At 45.3% G+C, this 24,216-nt stretch overlaps 1 protein-coding gene across 5 annotated transcripts in view; it reads left to right on the forward strand.

The window, feature by feature from the left end:
- Positions 1-22,260, forward strand: part of GRIN2B (glutamate ionotropic receptor NMDA type subunit 2B) — a 241,249-nt gene extending 218,989 nt beyond the window's left edge. For all 5 annotated transcript variants that reach the window (XM_032105854.1, XM_032105853.1, XM_032105856.1 and 2 more), the window contains exon 14: positions 553-22,260. In XM_032105854.1, the coding sequence (XP_031961745.1) occupies positions 553-2,460 (1,908 nt within the window). In that variant the 3' untranslated portion in view covers positions 2,461-22,260. The remainder of the gene's footprint in view (positions 1-552) is intronic.
- Positions 22,261-24,216: the final 1,956 nt, after the last annotated feature.

The raw sequence follows: 24,216 nt of genomic DNA on the forward strand, positions 1-24,216 counted from the left end.
CTTTCTCTGTTTCCTTCTCTAATCTGTACTGGTGATTAATGTAGCTAAGTTTATGACAAACGAAGCTGTTCCCTTTTTAAGATAGCTCCTGTCTCATTGATTCACTGATGCCCAGATGGTTTTCAAGGGCCAAAACAGACTTTCATCCTCTCATCCACACAGAATTGTTTGTCTTGAGTCTTTTATTCCCAAGGATATTATTGTGCCCATTTGCAATTCTGTGTTACACCTACTAGATTTGACTAACGCTTAGAGATGCAAGCAGGCATTCCTGCATTCTGGAGATACGACTTGAAACAAAACAGAGGGAGAGCAATGGAGAGAAAAGAAAAAATGTGGTGGTCAAGAAAGAGGGTCAAAACAGCAAGGTAGAGCAGAGTTGGTGGAGCAGATCTGATTTCATTTGATTTGATTGTGCTTCATGATGGAAGGCTGATAGGCTCTACTATCCTACAGGAACACGCTCTTGATGCACACAATGCTTCCCAGTTCGGGTCCCCTTCTGTGTATTCTTTGCGGGACCACTCACCTTCTTGCTTTCTCTCATTTCAGGGTATCTACAGCTGCATCCATGGCGTGGCCATCGAAGAACGCCAGTCAGCAATGAACTCCCCCACAGCAACTATGAACAACACCCATTCCAACATCCTCCGCCTGCTTCGGACAGCCAAGAACATGGCCAACTTGTCAGGGGTCAATGGCTCACCACAGAGTGCCCTGGACTTTATCCGCCGCGAGTCATCTGTCTATGATATCTCTGAGCACCGCCGCAGCTTCACCCACTCAGACTGCAAATCCTACAACAACCCCCCATGTGAGGAGAACCTCTTTAGTGACTATATTAGTGAGGTGGAAAGGACCTTTGGCAATCTCCAGCTGAAGGACAGCAATGTGTATCAGGACCACTACCACCACCACCACCGCCCCCATAGCATTGGCAGCACCAGCTCCATCGACGGGCTCTACGACTGTGACAACCCGCCCTTCAATGCCCAGTCGCGCTCCATCGGGAAGAAGCCCTTGGACCTGGGGCTACCCCCTGCCAAGCACAGCCAGCTGGGTGACCTTTATGGCAAGTTCTCCTTCAAGAGTGACCGTTACGGGGGCAGCGGGACCCACGACGACCTGATCCGCTCGGATGTCTCTGACATTTCAACTCACACGGTCACCTATGGCAACATCGAGGGCAATGCAGCCAAGAGACGGAAGCAGCAGTACAAGGACAGCCTGAAGAAGCGCCCAGCCTCTGCCAAGTCCCGGCGGGAATTTGATGAGATAGAGCTGGCCTACCGCCGGCGCCCGCCCCGCTCACCTGACCACAAGCGCTACTTCAGGGACAAGGAAGGGCTACGGGACTTCTACCTTGACCAGTTTCGGACCAAGGAGAACTCACCTCACTGGGAACACGTGGACCTGACGGATATCTACAAAGAACGGGGAGATGAATTTAAGCGCGACACGGGAGGAGGAGGGGGTGGATCCTGCACTAACAGGGCCCATCACAAGCACGGCTCAGGCGAGTTTGGTGGAGGCAACGAGCACAAGCATGGCGTTGTGAGTGGGGTCCCAGCACCATGGGAGAAGAACCTGACCAATCTAGACTGGGAAGACCGGACCGGGGCTAATTTCTGCCGCAGTTGCCCTTCTAAGCTGCACAACTACACGCAATCAACGGTGGGGCAGAACTCCACCCGCCAGGCCTGCATCCGCTGTGAGGCTTGCAAGAAAGCGGGCAACCTATATGATATCAGTGAGGACAACTCGCTCCAAGAGCTGGACCAGCCGCCTGCCCCCGTGCCCGTGGCCACCAGTGCCACCTCCTCTTCCAAATACCCTCAGAGCCCTTCCAATTCTGCCTCCAAGGTGCAGAAGAAGAACCGCAACAAACTCCGCCGGCAGCACTCCTATGACACCTTTGTGGACCTGCAGAAGGATGACTCAGCCCTGGCCCCCCGCAGCGTCAGCCTCAAGGACAAGGGCCGCTTTTTGGAGGGGAGCCCCTACGCCCACATGTTTGAGATGCCAGCCAGTGAGACCACCTTTGCCAACAACAAGTCCTCAGTGCCCGCCACCAGCTACCACCACCATAACAACCCCGGCAGCAGTGGGGGCTACATGCTCAGCAAGTCACTCTACCCCGACCGGGTCACCCAAAACCCTTTCATCCCCACTTTTGGGGATGACCAATGCTTGCTCCACGGCAGCAAATCTTATTTCTTCAGGCAGCCTGTGGTGGCAGGAGGGCCCAAAGCCAGGCCAGACTTCCGAGCCATTGTCACCACCAACAAGCCGGTGGTCTCAGCCCTTCATGGGGCTGTGCCAGCCCGTTTCCAGAAGGACATCTGTATAGGGAACCAGTCCAACCCCTGTGTGCCTAACAACAAAAACCCCAGGGCTTTCAATGGCTCCAGCAACGGGCATGTTTATGAGAAACTCTCCAGTATTGAGTCTGATGTTTGAGTGAGAGGGGAAGAGCGTGGGGAGGGACTGGGGGTGTATGTGGAGCATGGGAGGATGGGGTGGGATCTATCCCATCAGCTACTCTCCTGAGTCGTCCTTAGTTTGTGGGATACTGGAGTTGTGAGTAGTGCAGCACTGGTGACAAGTGCCACCTCTTTGGTTTCCCCTCTTCCTCCTCCTTTCCCAAGCCTCCTGTTTTATCTCTTTTTCCATGTTCTCGCTCCTCCCATTCTCCTCCATTCCTGGCCATTGCACTTTACAGTGATGTTGGAGTTGGATATCCTTGCTCGTGATTTCAGGAAGCAGAGAAAAAGGCAGGGAAGGGGTGGGCTGAGGAGGAGCAGCAGTGACTTTAGTGTTCACTTCTGCTGGCTCCCAGCAGGGAAAGGCATGTGCGCACACGTGTGTGTGTGTGTGTGTGGCGGGAGGAGGCAGCAGCAGCAGTGTAATGGACATGCAGGAAAATACGCTTGCTCAGGCAACTCTTCCTAAAACTGCCTAGAAAAGAGTAGTGTTTAAGATGTGCAGAAAGTGAAGGGAGAATAACAAGACTAACTTGATGATGCACTTATATGTTAGCTATATTGAGGTTCTTGTTACATTATTTTGTGAAGACTATGGGGGTTTAGGGCTGAAATATATATATATATATATATTTGCGTATATGCTGAGAAATTTTACGCTAAAATTTTGAATTGTCTGCTGGGGGGTGTGGAGGGAGGGAGGGAAGATTTGTCTGCAGGTCAGGCTAGCGGTTTCACTATGGCTATTACAGCCATTGAATCTATGGCAGACCAGTGGTAGAGAGAGTAAAGAAGTGGAGTCTGAGTTTGAGAAAGCTGATCAGCAGCCTGCCTCACTCCAGGGCTGGTTTCCCAAACTCAGACAAAAGATGCTGGTTTGCACTGAAATAAGAAGAATTTGAGGAAAGAGGAGCAGGGTTGGTTTGTTACCTGTGAGCTGCTCAGTTGTGACATTCTTCAAGGGTGGGAGCAGTATATAGTATGGGTTTGCCTACATGCGAGTATATATGGTAACTTTATACTTGAAATGTCTGTGAAGAAAGCAAAATAAACCCACTATCCTATGAGGCGTCTGGAGAACAAACACAGTAGAACAGAGCTTAAGAGTAGGGAAGGGTGGGGAGTTTTTTCCCTGTCACTTTGGGGGACACCAAACCCATTTTGGCATGTCCTTTCAGCAAGGAGGGGTGAGAAAAAAGGAGCTTAATCCTTCTGCTCTCTCTACCCTTGGGCAGCAGGTTGGAACAAAAAGAATATGGTGCCCTCTGCCAATGCTGGAGAGGAAGAAAGAAATGCCATAGAAGGGTGTGTGTGGTGGCCGTGGTGCTGATGGACTGTTTCAATGCCTCCTTGCACATGTGGAAATGGGAGGAGGGTGTATGCACCCCTGGGAAATACATGTGTATATTTACTATTGAATGTACAGAGGAAGTACACAGCTTGTCTTCCTGGGAAGGGATGTGCTTGAAATAAATTCCAGAGAGCACAGAAACTTGTGCTGAAGACTGAAGACAAGACGTGCAAAGCTGAGATGTGTGTGTACATGTGCGTGTGCCTCTGTGTGAAAGAGAGAGATACTAGCACAGGTGTAAAGCTGGAATAGCCTAGGGTTTCCCATCCCTGCAGTTGTAGTGACAGCTTTCCTGGTGCACTTAGTATCGATAAGAATGTTTTTTCTTTCCGTTGTATCATTTTAGATGCAAATTAAACTAAAGGAAAAGGAGCAATGGTAGGAGTGAGAAGCCGAACACACCTTTCATATGTCATCTATCTCCTGAGGTGGGAGTGTGGACCAGCCTCTCCCATTCTGAGAGATATGGCAAAGTCTCTACTGCTTATCCTGGGTCTGTCCCAGTGTCTCAATCACCATGGCTCACCAGGGGAAGGGTTGAGAGAGGCCTGTACTGAGAGCATGGGGACACTGCTGAGGATTGACTCTGAAGGGAGATGGCAGCCCCGTCTTTATGAGCCACATTTCTTGGATCTGAAAGCCACCTCTCTCACATTCCTCACCACACCATGGTTGATTTTATCTTATCTTTCTCTTTTTAAGCCAACAGATGGCTTTTTATTTATTTACTTATTTATTTTATTTATTTTTTAAGCTGAGGCGGGGGGAGGGTGGGATTTACCTGTGAAGTCAAAGCGTGTGAGGAGAGGGTGGGCAGGGTTGGTGAGGGGAATATTTTCTTATATTTCACTGAGGAAATTAAGGAGGAAAGAGGGGAAGAGTCTTCGTAATGCCACCCCCTAGTCTTCGGGGTAAAGGAACTTCTTACTCTTTCCCTCTTCTCTCATTACAAGGACAAAAAGGAAAAGAAAAGAGAAAAAAAAGAAACCAAACAAATTAACAGAGCGATCTGCAATCCAGAACACATGGCAGCTTGTCAGACACCTCTGATAGCGGCCACCAAGAAGGCGTTCCTTTCATTTGTAAATATTTCTTTTTTATTGCGTTTTTGTATAAATTGGTGTTTCTCTTCTCGTGAATATTCAGGTCGTGGGGTGGGAGGGAGGGGAAGTTTGTTTCCGTTCTGTTTGTTTTCTATGACTTTTCAGGCTGCATTTTTGGAAGCGGTTTACGCAGGTCGAGGCCGTATGAATGAGGAAAAAAAAAAAAGAGAGAGAGAGAGAAACCCATGTGTGTTGTGTTCCCCCAAGGCCCCCTGTATTGCCCTGTCATCTTTATCTTCATGAATGGAAGACGCCGGAACGTCACTTCAAGCCTTGCCAGCAGGGTTTCATGTTTTGATGGGAACACCCCCAATTCCTTTTTGCATATAAACTCTCTGTACCAGCATCTCTCTGTGGAGTTTGGGCCTCAAGGCACTACACTGTCTTGATAGTGGTGGGGTGAACCATCAAGTTGGCCACTCAGGTTGGACCATCACTTTGACATTAAGAGACTTCTCCAATGCTACTTTGGTTTAGAAATCTTGGAACTGGGAAAGCTTGTGATAATTTCTGGTATTTCCTAAGGGCTTGGGGTTGGGGAGCTTGACAGCTGACGAGGGCAGCTAATCTCTTTGGCGGTTATCTCGGTACTTTTCCGTCCCTCCCCACCTGGAACGAGGAAACCTGGAGGGTGGCTCTGCAGGGAAATTAAGCTGAAAACAAACCAAAAAGAAGTTAATGGAACTTTTTTCAAATCTCTTCTTAAAGGTTCTGATTTTTGTGTTCCGGGTTGAAAGTTGGTTCGTATTTTCTCCGAACTGGTCTGTCCCTTGTTCCACTGATTGGCAAATGATAGTTTGCCAAAATCATTATCTAGTATTCTTACTGTTGTAGCACTGTTAACACTCTGAGTGCTCTGCAAATATTAACTGTGCCACAAACCACTCAAATAAATGCTCTAGGGCAACCAGAAAAGAAGAACTGGAAATTCTGGACTGAACCACTGGTCTAACCACAGGAGTCTGGTATTTTGCCTTCTCCCATAATATATTAGGCCACGTGTCCATCAGGTTAATCCTTTCTCCTATAAGTGATCTTTTCTGGTTGCTTTGTTTATTTTAGTTCTGACAGGTCAACAAGTTTTGGGACAGAGATGAAGGGGAAGGGGTGGGAGGGGGGAGGGTGTAATTCATAATCCAGAAAATAAATCAATGATGTTATTAAACTCTGATTATATATTTAGAATTTTAGATTTGGTGTATTTTCATTGTAAGTATTCAAGTGAATCAAACAGGTAATATTAGCAGCAGGTGTTGTCTATACTAGAAAACCACCCATGTGCTGTTTATTACCTGTCCAGAAAAGAATGGGATTTCATACCAGAGCCTGACAAAACTCCGCATTCCCTACCTTACCATTTCTCTCTCTCTGCTGTAGAAACACCAGTATTTTCTGGGGCAGTGGCTGGGAACATTTCCTCTCTCTGAAGTTTTCTGCACACAAGAATACTGAGCAAAAACCATTGTGTCCTCTACCGTTGGTGACCTCTACTGAATATTTGCAGACAGCCTCCCAGGAAAGATTAGGCACCTTTGGCAATGTTTCTGACATTTACCTCCTCACTTCTAGCCCCAGGCATGGCTCTCTGAGAGGTATTTTCCTGAGCCATGTTCTTCTGAAGTGGTACTGGAGTGTATGTACTCAGCTGAAGGAGGATGTCTATGAAGGAGATGGAGGAAATATTAAAAAAAATCAGAAATGTGCCATACACAGTGGAAAGCAACTGGCAGGTAGAACTTGCAGCCATGGATCTCCACATCATAAACCTTGTTGGAGTATTCACACCAGCTTTTTACTGTAGTGCAACACAACACAGGCTGGTGTAGTAGTTCTCTGTCTCCCATCATACCTCCCAGTGAGGGCAGTATCAGACCTTGCCATGTCACATCCTAAGTAGGCAAGAAAAGCTGCAGTCAGAACTTGTTGTCAGTTGAGACAATGAAGCACACCGTTCCCACCTCAACAACAACAACAAAAATCCCATTCTCTCTGAAATCCAGCATGCATTGTCAGAACTCTCCAGGTGAGAACCCCAGTGGGTTCAAAATGTTCAGCAATATCAAAGCATGAACTTTGCCTGTAGGAAATTGATACTTCAATTTCCAGCATATGTGGGGAGGAAGGTTCCCTTGTGATGTCGCGAAGGATTTGAGGGAGGGGTTATAAGTTGCCAGGGTGGGCCTCTTCTTCAGCAGTGCCTGCTGATGTGGAGTGCCTCGCTTGAAGAAGACACTAGCATCCAGCTTGAATAATGCCCCTTTGTACATTCAGATCAGGTTGTTGCTCACAGCAAAATTGCCAGCAAAAGAGGGAGGGGGAGATAAAGAATGAATATGATGGTGGTGACAGGTTAGAGTGATCAGAGATACCTCAGGGATCTTCATAGGCAAGTCTTTGCTATAGAGCTTTCTATCAAATGCGGCATATCCTCCCACCTCCATTGCTTATCAACAGATGGAAGCAAGCCTGGGAACACAGCCAATGATCAGACTTAGGGCTTTCACACATCCTCCACTCCAGTCAAGCAACCTTTGATGAGCCCTTCTCATGGAGAAGGGTGGGAGGTTGCACTTCCCCACACATTTTTGGCTGCCTAAAAGAAGGGGAAAATGGAAGGGGATAAAGATCAGGAGCGTTGATGAAAGGACTTTGTGCTGACCCTCTGTGCCCTTGCTCTGAAGAATTAAACTTCACCCTTTCTTCTCAATCCAAGCTGGCAAAGGGTAGGGTCCAGTTATGCTTCCTCTATGTGGCATATGCCTGGGTCACCACAGGAGCCCCTGGGAGCTGTGTGCGAGAAAGGAGCCAAATTGCTGGCAATGAATGGGGACAGACTCCAAGCCACGATCCCCATCTGCACCCACTCTTTCCCATAAGTGCTTCCCTGCTGCTGAACACACCTGGCGTGTCCTCCTGGAACACACCTACCATGCTGCTGGATGCTGCAGGGCACATTGAGATAGTAACTAGTGGGACCTGATTGTCGTCCCCACAAGGGCTTATTTTCAATTTGCAGCCAAATAGATTTCCAAGCCATAGACCCTCGCTGCATTCACCTACACTTCCCTGTGGCTTCCTCTCTCCTCCCCCATCAAAGGCAAACTGGGGTGCCGAGTGTCTCACTGGCAATATTACTATTGATTCATCTTCATCACGGGCCCTCTGGACCTCCCTGGGGCTGACTGCAGACAAACCTGGGTGTCTGCCACTAGAACAGCAACAATGAAAACCACTTTGCAATTGGCTTTGAGTTTTTCTCTGTTTCTTGAGCATCCCCAAATTCCTATCCTAGCCATGCCATTTGAGTGAATTCTGGCACCCTTCTGCCATTGCTGACAACAAAACTGACACAGCATAAACTTACTTGTGTATAGAAAAAGACAGTGAAACCATATTGCAGAGAGCAGGATTTGTGTCTGCCAATGTCAAGGGTACAGTCCCCTGAGTGCTGAGGTTAAAGGAGGATCTCTGTGATGTGTTAGTAGTTACAGATCTCTTAACCTGCTGGCTTCCTGCCATTAAAGGTTCACAGCAAGCACTGGTATACACTCCAACAGGTCAGAAAATAATTCCATGCTGTGGAACAGGGGTTCCTCTGGGCACACACACACATACGAGACATACTGGGGAAGTGAGACATACATGAACAAACCTGAGACAGCAGGAAGCTGTGAGGTTTGCGTGCCTGTATGTACACACACACACACACACACACACGACACAGAGTACATTGCAGTACACTTAATGACTCTGTCCCGCAACACATTTTAGCCAAGTAGGAACAGCGTGACCTTTCCTAATGTTCTGCTGGTAGTTATTTAATTTATGTATTCACTTTGTGACTTTTACATCATCTGCTTTCTTGACTGCAGCATTACTGTGTAAATACGTGTGTATATATGTACAGAAACTAGCTCAAGCAATTATATTCAGGTTGGGAAAAGGGTGGGTTTTATATCTGTACAGTATTTCCTTATTAAATAATGGCATGGGGGGGGGTTGGGAAAGTTAACTTCTAAATTGTGGTTTTATTGGTCTGTGGTGTTTGAAGTTGTTTCAGTGGTTGCTTTTGCTGGTTCGGAAAGTTTATCTGGATGTTATATGTGTGTGCCAAGAAAGGGTCCCCAGAGAGGGGAGGTTTGGGATTGGTAAGGGGTGGTGGGTAGCAGAGGGTGTTAATAATTTCCTGTAATAAAAGCTGTGTTGATTGCTAGGGACTGTTTGTGTGAGGCACAGGGCTGTTTCCTTCTCTATGTGCTTTGCTCTTTGATTACTTCCTCTTCCCTAGTCCCCATTGTCTTCTCCCTGGGATGTCAGCAGAGTACATTTGTTACTGTGGATTACAGGGATCTCCCTATGGGCCTTCATCTCCTGGCCAACTCTTCCTTCTCGCTCTTTTTGCGGCCTTTCCAGTACCAGTGAAAGGGGAGGTGGCATGGTCTCAGACCCTCTGTGCCATTCTTGACCACTTTATTTCCTCTGCTCTTTGTCCTTCCTGTTAGCAGAACCTCATTTTCAGGTGTTTTGATCTCTCCAGCAGCTTACTGCTTCATCTTCCTGGCCTCTTACCTACTTTCCCATCTTACACTGATTCTTCAATTTCATCTCTATGTCTCTTCCCTCAGAATTACTTATGTTGGCTGTTTGCCCACTCTCCTTCTCTTATTACTGTCTTGTTGCTCTGTTGTCTTCATCGGCCTGTGCAACGCTGATGAGTGAAGGACAGGCCTCCACTTCTCCTCTCCTGGGAAATTCTAGCTATGACCAGATTTTTAGAAGATGATATTTTGTAGCTGTTTTTGACTGCTCTGTCATGTTCACTGAGGTGATGTTCTGCTCTCGCACACTCAAGAGGTAAGAAATTATCAGTATGGCAAATTTGCCTGTGCAAGGGAGCAGTGAAATTGTATTTTCTGAGAAAGCCCCGAGAAAGAACATAATTTCTGTCCTTGATGGCTGACTGGTAAATTTATAGCAGGGGCAGATACAGTTTTTATCCACTCCAGGTTGACCCATATCAGGATCAGTACAGTTTCTTTGCTTTTACTCTATGTGAATTCAGCAAGGCTGCTGGAGAGAAGTGTGCTATCTTTTAAAAGCACAGGGCACTTCCTTTATTGCCTAGAGGCTTTTAAAGACCTACATGAAGTACTTCTGTGTTGTAGACCTGGGAGTGAATGCCCGGTAGTATTTGGTCCCTTTCTGTCTGACAAGTCAATATGAGCTGGTACTTGGCATTATCTGCTAGGCTTTGTGGTCTGATGTCATAGCAGTAAGGAGAGTGATAGGATGGTGAATAAGCATAGAGACAGCCAATGTGAGACTGGTAGGGGCTCTAGGCAGATGCCAAGACATCTCCTTCCTTCCCTTTTTGACAATTTGCATTGTTCCTTAATGAACATCCATCAATTCACTATCCTCAATGTTCCTGGCACTGGCTACTTATCCCTGAAGACACAAGGGTCTGCTGGCCACGGTCTGAGAAAGGGCCAGTCAGTCTCTCCATGTGTGTAGTGTAATTGTATGAAAGCATATGGGCAGTGCAGGGAGCAATGCAAAGGGTCAGCATGGCCAGAGGTTATTCAGAGGAGCAGTCTTCTCCCAGCTGCAGCTAACTCTTGCTCAACCTGCCATTCCATTGCAGGCCTGTGTTTCTGATTTCTGGGTGAGAGAAACCACCACAGCCACCAGAGAATGGATCTCCGCTCACAGGTGTGAGGAGGATAGTCGGGCTTCTGATGTACCCTTGCTATGATGTTGGCATAGCTGTCCCAGCATGGTCCACGGAGGTCTGTGTACCTGTGAATACATGGCTACAAATACCTCTAAGTCTGGGAGGAAGTGTATGTTTGTACATTTGAGTAACTCCTGGCAGAACTCTAAACACAAGTGGAGTTGGAAATGCTGGCCCATTCAGTGCACTACACTGTTAGTGTGGTCTAGTGCATCAGACTGCAATGATGCAGGTAGGTATCTTCTTGGGAACACATCCCATAGATTAATTTAGGGCCAAATAGTGAGTTACTTCTCTGAACATCACCCGGCCCTTTGCTGTGTTTCCTTTGCTTATTCAATGTGCCAAAAGTACAGCATCATGGCAACATTTGCAGGGTGTCCAGATCCATTACATGAGACTTCTCTCTAGGCCCTTGGGCACTGGCTGCTAAGTCCCCTGTCAACTGGAAAAAGGTTATACCTGTCCCTGAACAGACAAAAATCAGTCAAGGGGATAAGATTCAAGCTTTGTACTTTCTCCCTCTGCTTCCCTTCCAGGCCTTTTAGCCAGATCCATCTTGACAGGCAGCTAAATTCCTGTGAAATTCAAGAAGCTTTTGGAATAGCTACTTAGGGGTTTAGATGCCTGGAATGGCTTTTTTGGATTCTCTTCCTTGTGTGGGCCTCTTTCTGCAGTGCATTTTGCCAGGATTCATCTCCCAGGAACCTACCATGCTTGAACATAGCTTACAGGGGTTCCCTTTGCTTGGGATCACCATGTGTGTGTTGCATGCTTGTTGCTACTTGTCTGTATTTCTTGCACGTGTCTACTTGTGGAGGGCAGGGGTGGGTTCATATTGGTATTTGTATTTATGCAGCCTGCACACATTTGTATGTGTGGTGCCACTGTGCGTGTGCTTAGGTGTTTGTACGCATGTGTTTGAGCTGAGACAAAGGTGATGGGAGCCGTACGCTGCTAAAGCCAGATGGTGGGTACCTGCAGGTAACTTGGCAACCCTCTTGTTCCCTCCTGGTACACCCTGGCACGGCTGCTTTCTTTGGATTCCAGGGGACCAGCTCTGAATCAGCGATGAGGCTGGGATGCAGACTCCTGTAGAGGGTTTGACTATAGAACCAGAAACCCATTCCATGTGTTCATTCACTTCTGTGCTTCATCCATTGTGCCACATTTCCAAACCATTGTGCCACACTCATTACCTACTTTGGCCTTAACTGGTAGGTGGAGCAGGAAGACAATCACACACTGACTGGTAAGGTCTTTTGGGAGAGATCTGGTCAATCTGATCTGTGACTGTAACAAGAGACTCCCTTGCTATTCATTTTGCTGCCTCCTAGGGCAATGCAAGCACTGAAATTCCACTTGAAAGAAAACACTAGCCTGTCATTTCTTGCTCTTGTGTCAGATAGACACAGAAAAAAGCTGAGCTGAGGTGAATTGGTCTCCCATCCCACTACTTGGAAGAACATCACTGTTGCTCCTTGGAGCTGAGTAGGGAGCTTGCAAATCCCACACTCTGGAGGGATTCCATTTCTTCAGAGGGGGCAGGGAAAGGGGAGAATGGGAAGGAGTGAACTTTCCGCAGCCATTCTCCATCCCATTCGTTTCCAGGAGAGATCACAACACTTGTAGCACCAGAGAGGATGACCTGCTGGGAGGGCCCTACAGTGCCAAGCGGCACAGCACTTTAACTGGCCAAACTGCTGGACATGACACTGCTGTCCTCTGTCAGCAGCCAGAAAAGACAATCAGGACCCAATGAAGAGATGCCATGATTAGTCAGACAAGGAAGGAGCAACATTTAGGGGCTCTCATCATTTAGCCTATCCTAAGTTTGCTTAACCAGCCCTTTAGTGCTGGTGTCACTGGGCCTCTTTGATGTTTCTTTTTCTTTATATATATGAAATGTGAGAATAATCTGTGGTCTCCAATGACTCATTCTATCAGACCACATCCGTCCACCTCCTCTGCTTTCTTCCATGTCCAGCTGCTCTTTCTTCTCCATCAAATTGTATCCTGTGCTCTGCCAGGTTTGTCTTTTATGAAAGAGAAGATATATGTGTGTGAATGCTTGTACACGTGCGTGTGTGTATTTTAGATATTATTGCTATTATCAACATGCTATACACCTAAAAGCTCCTAGCAAGCTGGAGCCTTCAAGAGGTGCTGTAGGAAATGACCTTCCCACTGGGCAGCAGTCAGTGTGGAGGTTAGCACAGAAAGCTGCTAGCTTTGGAGGCCTCTTTGCCTGTCTGGTTGCTTTTCCTATCTTTGGAGCAGGCTGTCTCTCACCTGTGGTCAGAAACACAGCAAACTGCTCTTTTTAGCTTTGCATTTTCAAAATTTCTAACATGGTTGGGGTGGGGGGGGAAGGTTTATTGTTTAGCTGTTGATTTATTTTGTATGTATGCTTGTTTGTTTGTTTACACAGTCCTTTTAGTGGGCGCAGGGAGGTGTTTTCAGCAATACAACTTTCCGAGACCTCAGTTCTGTGCGGTTATTGTTTGTATGGTTCAGCTGTATTTGGAGTCTTTCCTTTGTACATGTTTTTCCTGAATGGCAGGGCTATCTTGAAACGTCTCTTTGCCAGTGACCAAAGCACCATCTGTAATTGGAGGTGAGGGCTGGTATATAGTGGAGGCAGCAGCCTTTCGGGAAGTAGCTTTTCACTGACTTCCCTGTGGAGTCGCAGAAGACAAAATACTTAACTGTTGCACAAATGGGCTTTGGAGGTTTTTGTTATAGATGTGGGGGTTTGTTTTGTACTCCCTCTTTTCCTTCCTTTTTAAATTTTTCTCTTTTTTTCCTTGAAAAACCATTAAAACATTTCTTCAGTGAGCTTTGGCCATTGCACCAAAGGCTGCTGCAAGGCAGGCAGCCTGTCTGACCCTTGGGTCCTGCCCTTTTGAAGCCATGCAAGATTTTCCAGGTGAGGATGGAATTGGCAATTTCCATGGCCCTTCTTGGGACAAGAACCCTGTAGCAGAGGGGCCTGACCCAAAGGGAATGGTCATCCACAGCAGATCATCCTCTAGTATGTGTGGGTTGTGGGTCAGGCTGGAGGGCAGGAAGGGGAAGATGGTTCACTGGCCCCTGCACAGTACTTCCCAGACAGGAGCAGGAGTCAGGCATGTAGGTCTGCAACAGGGATTAATGAATGACCCTGAATGGGCCAGAGGTGTTCAGCCTTGCCTCTCCTGACCTATTTACAAATTGGTAGGAATGACTCTCGGACAACGTCATTCAAGGCTGAGCAGAGTCTCACAGACCATGAAGTAGGAATTAAAGGAGGTGCATGGGCAGCTGGCCAGCTCTTGATATCATGACACCTAAGGGAAAACCCAGCACCTTCATCCTTTGGCACTTGGAAGTGGCTGAGGACAGTAGTGGAGGACTGTTGTGTCTACTAGGGTTGGGGCAGGTAGCGTCTCTAGACCTGGCACAGGTCAACTTCAGCTGTATTTGCTTTCTAACTAATGTACATTTACTTTGGAGAGCACCTTTGATAAGCTCAGTCTATCAACCAAAAGAAAAAGAAATACTCACCTCTAGTCTAAGTCTTCTACTGCCCAACACTGCTACCTCCTCTTCTCTTGAGCTGTTGGTACCTTGCGGTGAACCTGGCCACCCATCAGGCTGTTGAATACAGCAGATATATCCTATCCGCTTCTGAGACCATCTTTGCCTAAATTTTGCCTCCTCTTCATACCCTTTATGCATGCATATGTGTGTGCACATGCTCACACACACACACACACGCGCCCACCTCCAGCCACTTCACTGGTGAAAATCAGAGCCACAGAGACATGAGTGCCAAATGACTTTTTATTTCTCAAGTAAATGATATAAAAAGTTTTGTTATTTTTCTTTTTTTTTTTTACATATGCAAATGTAAAAGGGAACCGACAGTGAATTGGTGGTGGCGAGAGGAAATGGGATGTTTTGTAACCCTAGCTGCAGTAAAAAAAAGAAAAGAAATAAAAATACATTAAAAATATTTAAAAAACACAAAAAGAAAAAAAAAACTTGAACTATTTTGGAAATATTGTGAATAATTTTTTGATATAAAAACTAATTTTTATGTAGCATGAAAACCACCAAAATAAAATGATCAAGAATAAAAGCTGTGCAAAGGGTGTTTTTGTTTAGTTACTGAGGGAAAAGAAGGAAGAGAGAACCAGTGGTGTGTGAGAGAGGGATACTACAGTCATGGCTTTTACTGTGAGTTTCACAATACATAATGTTTTTCTTCAATCTTGGTATTCAATCTTGCTAACTGGTATCTTGTGATTATGTAAATGAAAAAAGGAAAAAACACAACTCATTTTATATGAAAAGATATTTTTTATCTCTGATTGCTGGGAAGAAAACCTTAAAAGTAAGAACGGAATGAATCCCAAGGACTCAAAAGACTAAAAGGCAAATTGAAAATGGCCATGAATTGCTTTTGAATGTTGCATTCATCATTATTTTTTCTTCTTGATTTATGATTGTTGAGTAGTTGAGGTATCAGTAGTGGGAGACAGGTATGAAGGAGGTAAGACATTAATGAAGGACTGAAAAAATTCTGCTTTTTTTTTGTAATGTGAAGCACAGGAGTTAAACTAGGGGCTCTTCACGTTTCTTTCTGCATAAGAGAACAAGGTAGTGTCCTTTTACAGGATATATTGCTGCCATTCTTCATTCCTTAAAAAAAATTTACTCCTCCCCCAGGTTTATTAAAGGAAGCAGACTGCCTCTTCCAATTCCAGACAAAACAGTATGTCATCTCAGCATTCCAGAGCCTCTTAGAAATGATGGCTGTGATTCTCTGCTTCCCCGAAGGTGGTGAGGAGTCAGTGCTCTTTTTCTCCTTGGGGGGCTCTGACTCCAGGTGCTGGAGCCTTTGAGGAGGCGCTAGCATTCACCCCACCCTGCTGTGGATTATGGTGGTTCCTCAGCACGTGCTGTGGATCCTTCTTCCTCGGAAGACAGGACATGCTGGTTTCTGGAATGGTCAAGGAAAGTTGGTAGGTTGCTCTGTTCATTTTGCCTTGAAGGTATTCCATGTGCCTGTGGGAATCAGATCTCCTGCATATGAATTTCAGCTCCCCTTCCTCACGCTCCCATCTCTCACAGAATCATTAAAACACTGCCCCACCAGCTAGCAGGGGACCTTCTCTGTTGCTCCCGTCCTTTTTGTCTGGGTGTCTTCTACACTGTAGGCTGGAAAGGAAGAGGCAAATAGCGTACCATATAGCTTAAAATAAGCTGTTAAATAAATTGTGTTCAGCACTGACTGAAAATCGGTAAAGTCTCGATATCAGCCTAGGCCGCACCTCTAGCAGTGTGCAGAAAAAGAATCCTGGATAAAAGTCTTGTCTTGTGCTCAAGTCAATATAGACTTGGGTGAAGTAGACAAGGAGGACCTGGAGGCAATGGTGGTATAGACCAACTAGACTGGTGGGTTCTTGAATTTGGAGCCCCAGATACAAGTGTGAAAGCAGATCCATGGGAACATTACCGCTTGGTGGAAAAAATAGAAGGAGAGTCCTGTTAGCATAAAAAAGACCAAATTGTGAAGCATCTTCTTGGCCTTTGTGAGTCTGAGTTAGCCTGTCTCTTCCTGTTGCCAATCCCTGTGCCATGCACTATCTGTGATTGCCTTTTGACTCCTACAGGGAAGAAGAGACTTCCTCTGCCTTATGAAGATTTTATCATTATTAGTTACAAATCTAGACTGTTCCTCCAGTGAGTGTCTGGCTATTTACCATTCCTCCCACTTGTTCTGTTTGCTAGCCCCATCCTTTTGCCCTTGTGACCTCCTGCCACTGCATGTTAAGAAAAGGGGCCCTCGCTCCTTTATGGGAGACTGCTTTGTGTCCTTCAGTGATTTATGAGAGCAAAGAAGTCATTACAAACAGCTAATGGGTATTGTTTACCTTACTTTGCTCCAGTACCTTGAAGATTCCAGTTGCTTCCTTACGAAGAATATGGTATCTTCCACCCATGACCATTGTGCACTAGCTCTGTGTTTGTTACTGGTGGACATATAAAGTGGAACAGAGTTAAAGCAGACGCTTGGCGAATGCCTTGAACATTCAGATTTTCAAGCATAATGTCTCAGACTCTGGAACCAGGGCTGTGGCAATGTGCTATGCTAGAAATTCAGCCAAAGGCCATTCTACTCTAGCCCCTGTACTCGCTCACCTCCCCTTCCCTGGAGTGAAGCAGCAGGCTCATCTTCCCCTAGACCCACAGGGCCTAAAGACAAAGGGGAACAGCTTTCATTTTGTTCACCTTGTCCCTGCACCAAACTGCTCAGGTGTCAGGTCTTTCAAGTAGACATTCAGCCATGCCAGAGGGAAGACAGAACTCCTTCCAGTACATATGTACAGCAAAGGCAGGAGTCTGGAGGTTTTGAGCACACAGGCCCTGGATACTCTTCTTGAAACATCTCTGTCTTCGTTCACATGAGCGCTGCTGGGTTTGTTTGCCCTCATAGATGATTTGTGTGGCCCACCAGGAAGCCAAGATTATATCAGTGAAAAACAGCTATTCAATGTGTCTTTTTGACATTTGAACAAGGGAATAGGATTGTAGTTACAGAAAAGGCATCTGCAAAGGGATATTTCCCATACCTGGGGAAGATTATCTGATGTTCTTTACTTATTGAAGCAAACAATTTTAGGGTTTCTCTTAGGCCTTTCACATGTAAGGACTTTTCCACGTAATGAAGGCACTTCCACAGGTTCTGGTCCTTTCCTGCACACAGATACTTCTTTTTCAGCTCTGGAAGCTGAACACTGCTGTGCTAAGATACAGGTAAAAGCATCCTATTTGGAACGAAAAAGAGCTAGTTGTAATGAACTAGCCACTTCTCCTATCTTTGCAGCTTCACATTGCTTAGGAACTAACTGTTCAGATGTTCTTCCTCCTCAAGACACTTCAGGGTTCTCTCTGTGCTGCAGTGGCAGGGAGTAAGGGCTTCATGGCCACTTTCTTATCTGAGGCATTCGATTAAAACTGGAGAAGCATGATGCTTTGGACCTGTCTCTGTGGCTCTTTGATTAGTTATCCCTGCTGAGGAGGCAAGGCACCGAGGCCTGCCAGCTGCAAGGTTAAGCTCTGGGTAAGCGCTTGCCCTTCGGCAGCGGGCTGGAATGCTAAGTGACTTACACCATGCGCTCACCACTCCTTCAAGGCTGGTGTGTAGACCCACATCAAAGCAGAAAAGAGGGAATTGGTTTCTTCCTTCTCTATTTCCCCAGCTCCCAAGGGAAAATTTCCTGGAAAGGAGAAAGGGAAGGTTCTTCCCTCACTTGGAAACTCTGTTGTCTCTCCATGTAGAGTATTGTTTTGCAGTGGTAGAGTAAGGCAGATCTTTGACTGGTGTTCAAACACAGGTCGTGGGCATGTTTCTACATCGTTTTTTTGAGGGAATAGAATAGTTTCTGCCACAGAGGGCAGGGCCAGTTTTTCTGCCACCATAGTCTCAAGGGATGAGCCCTGAGTCCAGAGTCTCAATCACTTAGCACTTGCCTGGCTCCGTTCAAGTCACCCTACTAAACATCCTGGACCTAGAGCACTCCAGGCACCCCCAGATGTGAGCCATCAGCACTGCATGTTGGGAAGAAATAAACAGTTAATGCTTTGGCCATGTTTGCATCACGTAGGGAAGGATTTTTAGAAGCACACAAGAAATTTATTAAACCAAAACCCATCTCATCGAAAGCTAGTAGTGCTTAGATGCTCAGATACCTTTAGAAATTTCCATTACAAAAGCTAGAAATGTTTATTCTTTTAAAAAATCTCTTTATGAAGGGGCTGGAGTATTTAATACTGAGGTAAACTAGTTGAGTTCTCTTGAGAGAGAGAATATTCTCAATATTCTCAAATACTGTGATATTAATCCCAACTACCAACTAATCCTGGAGGATGCCCTGGGTTGAGCTGAGGATATGAAGATACCTTGAGAAGGTGCAAAAGTTCCCTCCTCAGTAGCACCTGTCACTGAGGGGGAAGTAGGTAGCATGTTGGGCAGGATTTCATCAGAAAGGTATGCTTGGGGATGCACATTGAATGCAAGCAGTGACTGGTGGCTTCAGGGGTAATTCTGTGTTGACCAAAATGACTCCACCTCTCCTAACAACACTATTGCTGTGGAGTTGGACAGTATCGGTACCAGTCATTAATTTGGGAAGCAGAAAGTGAAGTGAAATGCTGTGCCAGCAGGGTGGAACCCTGACAAAAAATTAATCAAAACCATTTAGGTCCTGTTTTCAGACGAGATTTGGCCATTTGATGCTTCACTCTGCCACAGTCCTCACTTCAAAGAGTTTGCGATTTTGATGCTAAACTGAAATACATTAATATTAGCATTTACATTAACAAGTAAATTGACAGATGCCATAGTTTACATATATTATGCAAATGTCCTGAAATCGTGCATACATTTGCATCTAATTTTCTTGAGGTTAAATGAGACATACATTTTATAGAGGAAATCATTGAGGCATACAGACACGTGATAAGCTAGGTGACTTGGTATGACTTGTATGAACAGGGGTAAAGACTAGGAGCAGAGGAAAAGGACATCTGGCATTTTTATTTGCAAAAGTATTATGTTCGTGGTTGCTGTTTGGAGAAAGCAGTATAGGAACCTCCTTGGTTGTAGTCAGAAGTAGTGCAGGAAGTTTGTGCTGGGAGACTTGATTTGGGATGTTGACAGACCTCAACCTGAAGGGCCAGTCAGGTTTTTTGTTTGTTTCTTTTCGAGATTTGAAAGAGAAACACTCGTCTCTTTGCAGCACTGTGCACATACCCCTCAACTGATATCGCCCATGCTCTAAAGGGATTAGGTTTTCCTACACAGGCAGGGGAACAGTGAGGAGGTGAATCTGTGATCCACCCAGGAGTGGGCCACAAGACTCCAGAGTTGCCTGTCACCACTTCAGTACCTGGAAGGATGTTTTCTTCTTACACCTCTGGAAACCATGAAGGGATGGCAGCATGCCCAGGGCAATCAACTTCTGCTTCAGGTGAGTTTGGTGAGAGATCTTGCTATTCTGGCAGTTCTCTTGTTTTCCAGCTTCATTTCACTTCTTCAGTTGAGCAAAGCCTTGAGGATGCTGTAACTTATCCCAGCCTTGGACAAAGAGAACCTGAACCACAAATTGTGATTTCTCTGTGCATTTTTAATCAGCTCTACTTTTGCAGGTAGCATGGCAAAGTGCACATATGGACCTAATCCAGAGAGGTGCTGGGCTGTACATGCTCTCTGAGGATGTGTGCAGTACACGGGGCTCAGCCTCTGCTGCCAGCTTGACCTAATTTCTCTCAGCTGAAGCTCTACTAGGATTCAAAATACAACTCATTTCCCTTCTTGGGAAACCTGCACATCAAGGTCTGATTGTACTCCTCACAAGTAGTCTTGAGCATCCCTTTGCTGCTTTTGTCAGGCTGCTACAAACTTTCAGCATTTACAGGACGACTGTCAAAATATTGTATAGAAAATAATTCCCTTTTTTTGGTTCCACCAGTGTGCTGTAACACCTCAGACTGTCACACTGGAAAGGCTTCATCAAGAACCTCTTTGTATCGTGCAAAGTGCTCATTCAGCTTGGCAACTCTTGATGAATTTCATCCAAGGCATCCTGGTCTGTTTGAATAGTGACTGAACTTTCTGGCCAGCTTCTTCTCAGGCATTGCTTTCAAACCTCGAACAATGCTTTGATGTGCAAACGAACATGCAACTGGACAGAGGCTGACCCAGCTTCCTTTTTTTTTCAAAAGTCTAGGATGATAAAGCCAGCTTTCCTAGGGTTACAGTTCAGCTTAGTTCAGTTTCCAGCCTAATTAATTGCTCCACAGTTTTAGGTCCGTCTTGCCAGAACCCCTTTAAATTATGCATACTCCTACTTACACAGTCACTGCCACTCTTCAAATATTCAAGGGTTCCTTACATTTAATTTTGGATGGTTTACTCTCTCCAGGGAGGAGGCAGTGTTTTAAAAAGAAATTGCTGATGGATAAAGTAGAGCTTACATGACTTGCAGCAAACAGCAATTTGAGTTCTCAAGAACATGCATTTCTTGGACATGTAAATTTTACTCATTTGCATTTAAAGGACACATGTGACATACAACACTGCTTTCTCATCCAGTAACATTATCATCTAGTGACATTAACTTAATGGTTAATGTCAAGTTTTTATTAACATTTACAAGCACATTGGGAGATTAATTTGTTTACTTGCATTATGCAAAACTGATTTAAGATCGTGGTTTGCATTTACACACATTTACATAGTGTTTCCTGATTAATACATTATAATACACACAAATCATGTGGAAATTGCAGGCTCACATCTGCAACATAAACTTCATTTTCTATAGTGTAAAATTTGACTTATCTGGCAGAACTTTTCCAGCAGGTTGCAGTTGAAGTCAGGATATTGTAAGGAGGGAAGGAAGAACAGGGATCAGAGGTGGATTTTCTGTGAAGTCTTTCCGTAGCACCTGTTACTTGCCAATACCCTGCAGTCATGAAACAGAAGGAGAGGGTGCCAAGGTTAGCTGGCAGCAGGATGAGTTTCATGTAATGGAACCTGTGGGCCTGGAGTCAGGCTCCTGTGAACACACACAGTTTAATTGAGCTCTCAGTGACTTTAGACTGGGAGTGAAATGGGTGAGCAGCAGAAGGAGCCAGTGGGGGGGAAAGGGGCAGCAACAGTTGCTGCCAGTCATGGATCCGTGTGAAGGGGCTCAGCTGGGTGCAGCGGAGACCCTCGAGGCATTCCACCCTGCTCCTTGTAATACCCTTGGCTGGAAATGTCCAGGGCTGGCGTGGGAAGACCAGTGGAGGGTGTGGGGAGAAGGGCAGTGATGAACACTGAGCACCTGGTGTGGGGCTGAGACAGGATCCAGTAAGGCAGCACCCTTGCACTGAACATGGGGGCAAGGGGACACTGGGGGCACTTCCCCAGTGTAGCGTCTTCCTAAGGCAAAGCGCGGTCGAACTCAGGCTTGCCTCACCTCTCCGAGGCCCTAATCCTACTATCTTTTCTCCACCAGTCACAACCTCATCCTCCTCTTCCCTACACCCTCACCCTCCTCCGGTTCTTCTTTCTGTAAATAACTCTTTCTGATTTTGGACAAGCAGGGATCAACAGATTCTGGAGGGGGGTGGAGAAGACACTGTTTTGGTTTTTTTTTCCTTTCTCTCTTGAATTTAGGTGTTTGAACTTGAAAAAATAATATCTATAAATATAAAAATACATGTATTTAAGCAAATGGATTTCCTGGAGAATAATGAAAGGAGCTAATTTTTTTCCCCTTTGATTTCTCTTGTTTCTCACTGGGGTTTGTTTTTTGGGGAAGAGAGTTTTTGTGAGCTGTTGAGATTTCCAGTTCAGCATTGTTTAAAGGATGTGGAGTAAAAAAAAAGAAGAAAAATCAACAAAAACATGAAAACCTTTGTGATGTACAAAACCTGTAAATAGTCAAAGATACTTTCTCTTTTCTAACAACAAATTATTTCTGTCACTTTATATTCGAAAATAAAGAAATGTACCACAGAATATCAGGGTTAAAAAAAAATTGGAACCCATAATCAGAATATTTTCTTTGTTGTCTTCATTCATTTTATTCTTAACTTGGAGAATACTTGGGAATTTTGCTGTATGAGTGATATTTTAAAAGCCTGAAATGGAGATGAGTTGAAATTAGGATGACAATGTTACTTGAGAGCGGCTCTTGCCCTGGTGTTCACTATTAGCTGTGGGTTGAGGCTACTGTCTTGGGGTTACATGATGAGAGTGAGTGGATGAAGGAGCCTGATCATATTCATGGAACATAAACAATACTGAGGCAGAGATAGGAATAGGAGACTGTGGCAATGGGTTGAATCTCCCTTTATACTGCCTGAAAATGTTTCTGGGGGTTGCATGATGAAAGCCACCACGAAGTTGCTGATATCACTGCTGACCAACCTGTAAGACTTTGGAGCTATCTTGAGCCACTCCTGTCAGCCAGCAAGTGACAAGGCTTTGGCACATTGTCTACATAAAACAAAGCCCAGATTGGGACTAGAGAGGAGTGGCAAAGACAGGAGTGGCAAAGATGGTAGGGAAGTCTTCAATGATGTCACCATTTCTCTACACCAGCCGTTAATCATGACCCCCAAGACTACAGGAAAGTTGAGGGAAGGAGTTGATCTTTGCAGAGGTTACCCTGGTCCAAACAATGGAAAAGGCTCAAGAGGTTATTTATAAAGAAGTGCTAAGAAGTGGCAGGTTTTGGAAATACAGAGATGTGCATCACCTTTAATGGTGAGAGGGCAGTCAGTTATTTTTAGGGAAGCTAAAAATAAAGAAAATGGACTAGGTGAGCTAGTCAGAGGATGCTAGACTACCTGTGGGGTGCAATTAAAAGTGTGGAACATAGCAGAAACACTCAGATGCACCAAGTCAGATTCAGAACAGGAAAAGCAGTGTTCAGCCAAGAAGCTCATAACAGCTGACACAAATTAAATGTTAGTAAATGAAGATAATTCACAAGGTGAGCAAAACTGTGAGCCAGAGAGAGAAAATCTCCAGCTAATAAACATAAAGGTTAATAGGATTATATATACACAAGCCCATGCTCATTGAAAATCCTGAAAATAGACATTAAGTACTAATGACGAGAGATAAGTCAATAACAGCACAGGAGAGACTGAAAGGCTCAATACTCAGTTTTTATATGAAGCTGGAGAGACAAATGGGTAATGTCTGCACTGCTGTTCATCACCAAAGCAAGTGGGACGTTATCTGAGACCCAAAGAGGGGTGCAGCTCCAGGCCTCCACTGTAACAGCTGTACCCCTCGATATACCTGCTCCGTTTCCTTATCAGCTGTAAGTCACTGGGCTTGCTGCAGTGAAATGACTCAGCTGCTGCTTGTGTGGATAGCCTTGTGACAGTGGTTCTTCCCAGTCTCAAAATCCACCGGTGCAGTTGTGACCTTAAGGATATCAGAAGGCAAAAAAAGGGTGAATATTGGGCTTTTGGTTTTCAGTCTCAAACCATGTGCTAATATAAGGTGCTCACCCTTGTATTTCTGAGTTCCAACATCATTTTGATGGGTAATAATTACTTTTTTGACAGTGGCTTAATGCAGAAATGAAATGTGATTTTTGGGCCAATTGTGCCAGCACCTGATATTTTTTGTTAAGAAAACAAAATTCTGTTTTCCAGGTCTGGAATGGAGCTGCATTAATTCCCACTCAAATGCAGGATACTGTAATCAAAACTGGCTAACTTCCAACACTTAGCTGAAATATCGTATAGTTTATTCAAACTTTAGCTCTTGGCCCAGGTTCCTGTGCCAGAGGAAGGCAGGCATTTCACTAAATTTCACTTGCTAGCCAGAACTAAGTCTTGGCTGGAGGTGCAGGGGAAATGAACGGTTCGAAAGTTGCAGTGTTTTGAGCTTTTATCTTTTCAAAACACAAAGATTTTATACCTTTTCAATACTGTCCTTAGCATTTGCTCCTTTTCTCATTATTGAAATTTTTAATTGACAGG

The sequence above is a fragment of the Corvus moneduloides genome, chromosome 4 (assembly GCF_009650955.1).
Source record: "Corvus moneduloides isolate bCorMon1 chromosome 4, bCorMon1.pri, whole genome shotgun sequence".
In the NCBI taxonomy this organism is placed as follows: Eukaryota; Metazoa; Chordata; class Aves; order Passeriformes; family Corvidae; genus Corvus; species Corvus moneduloides.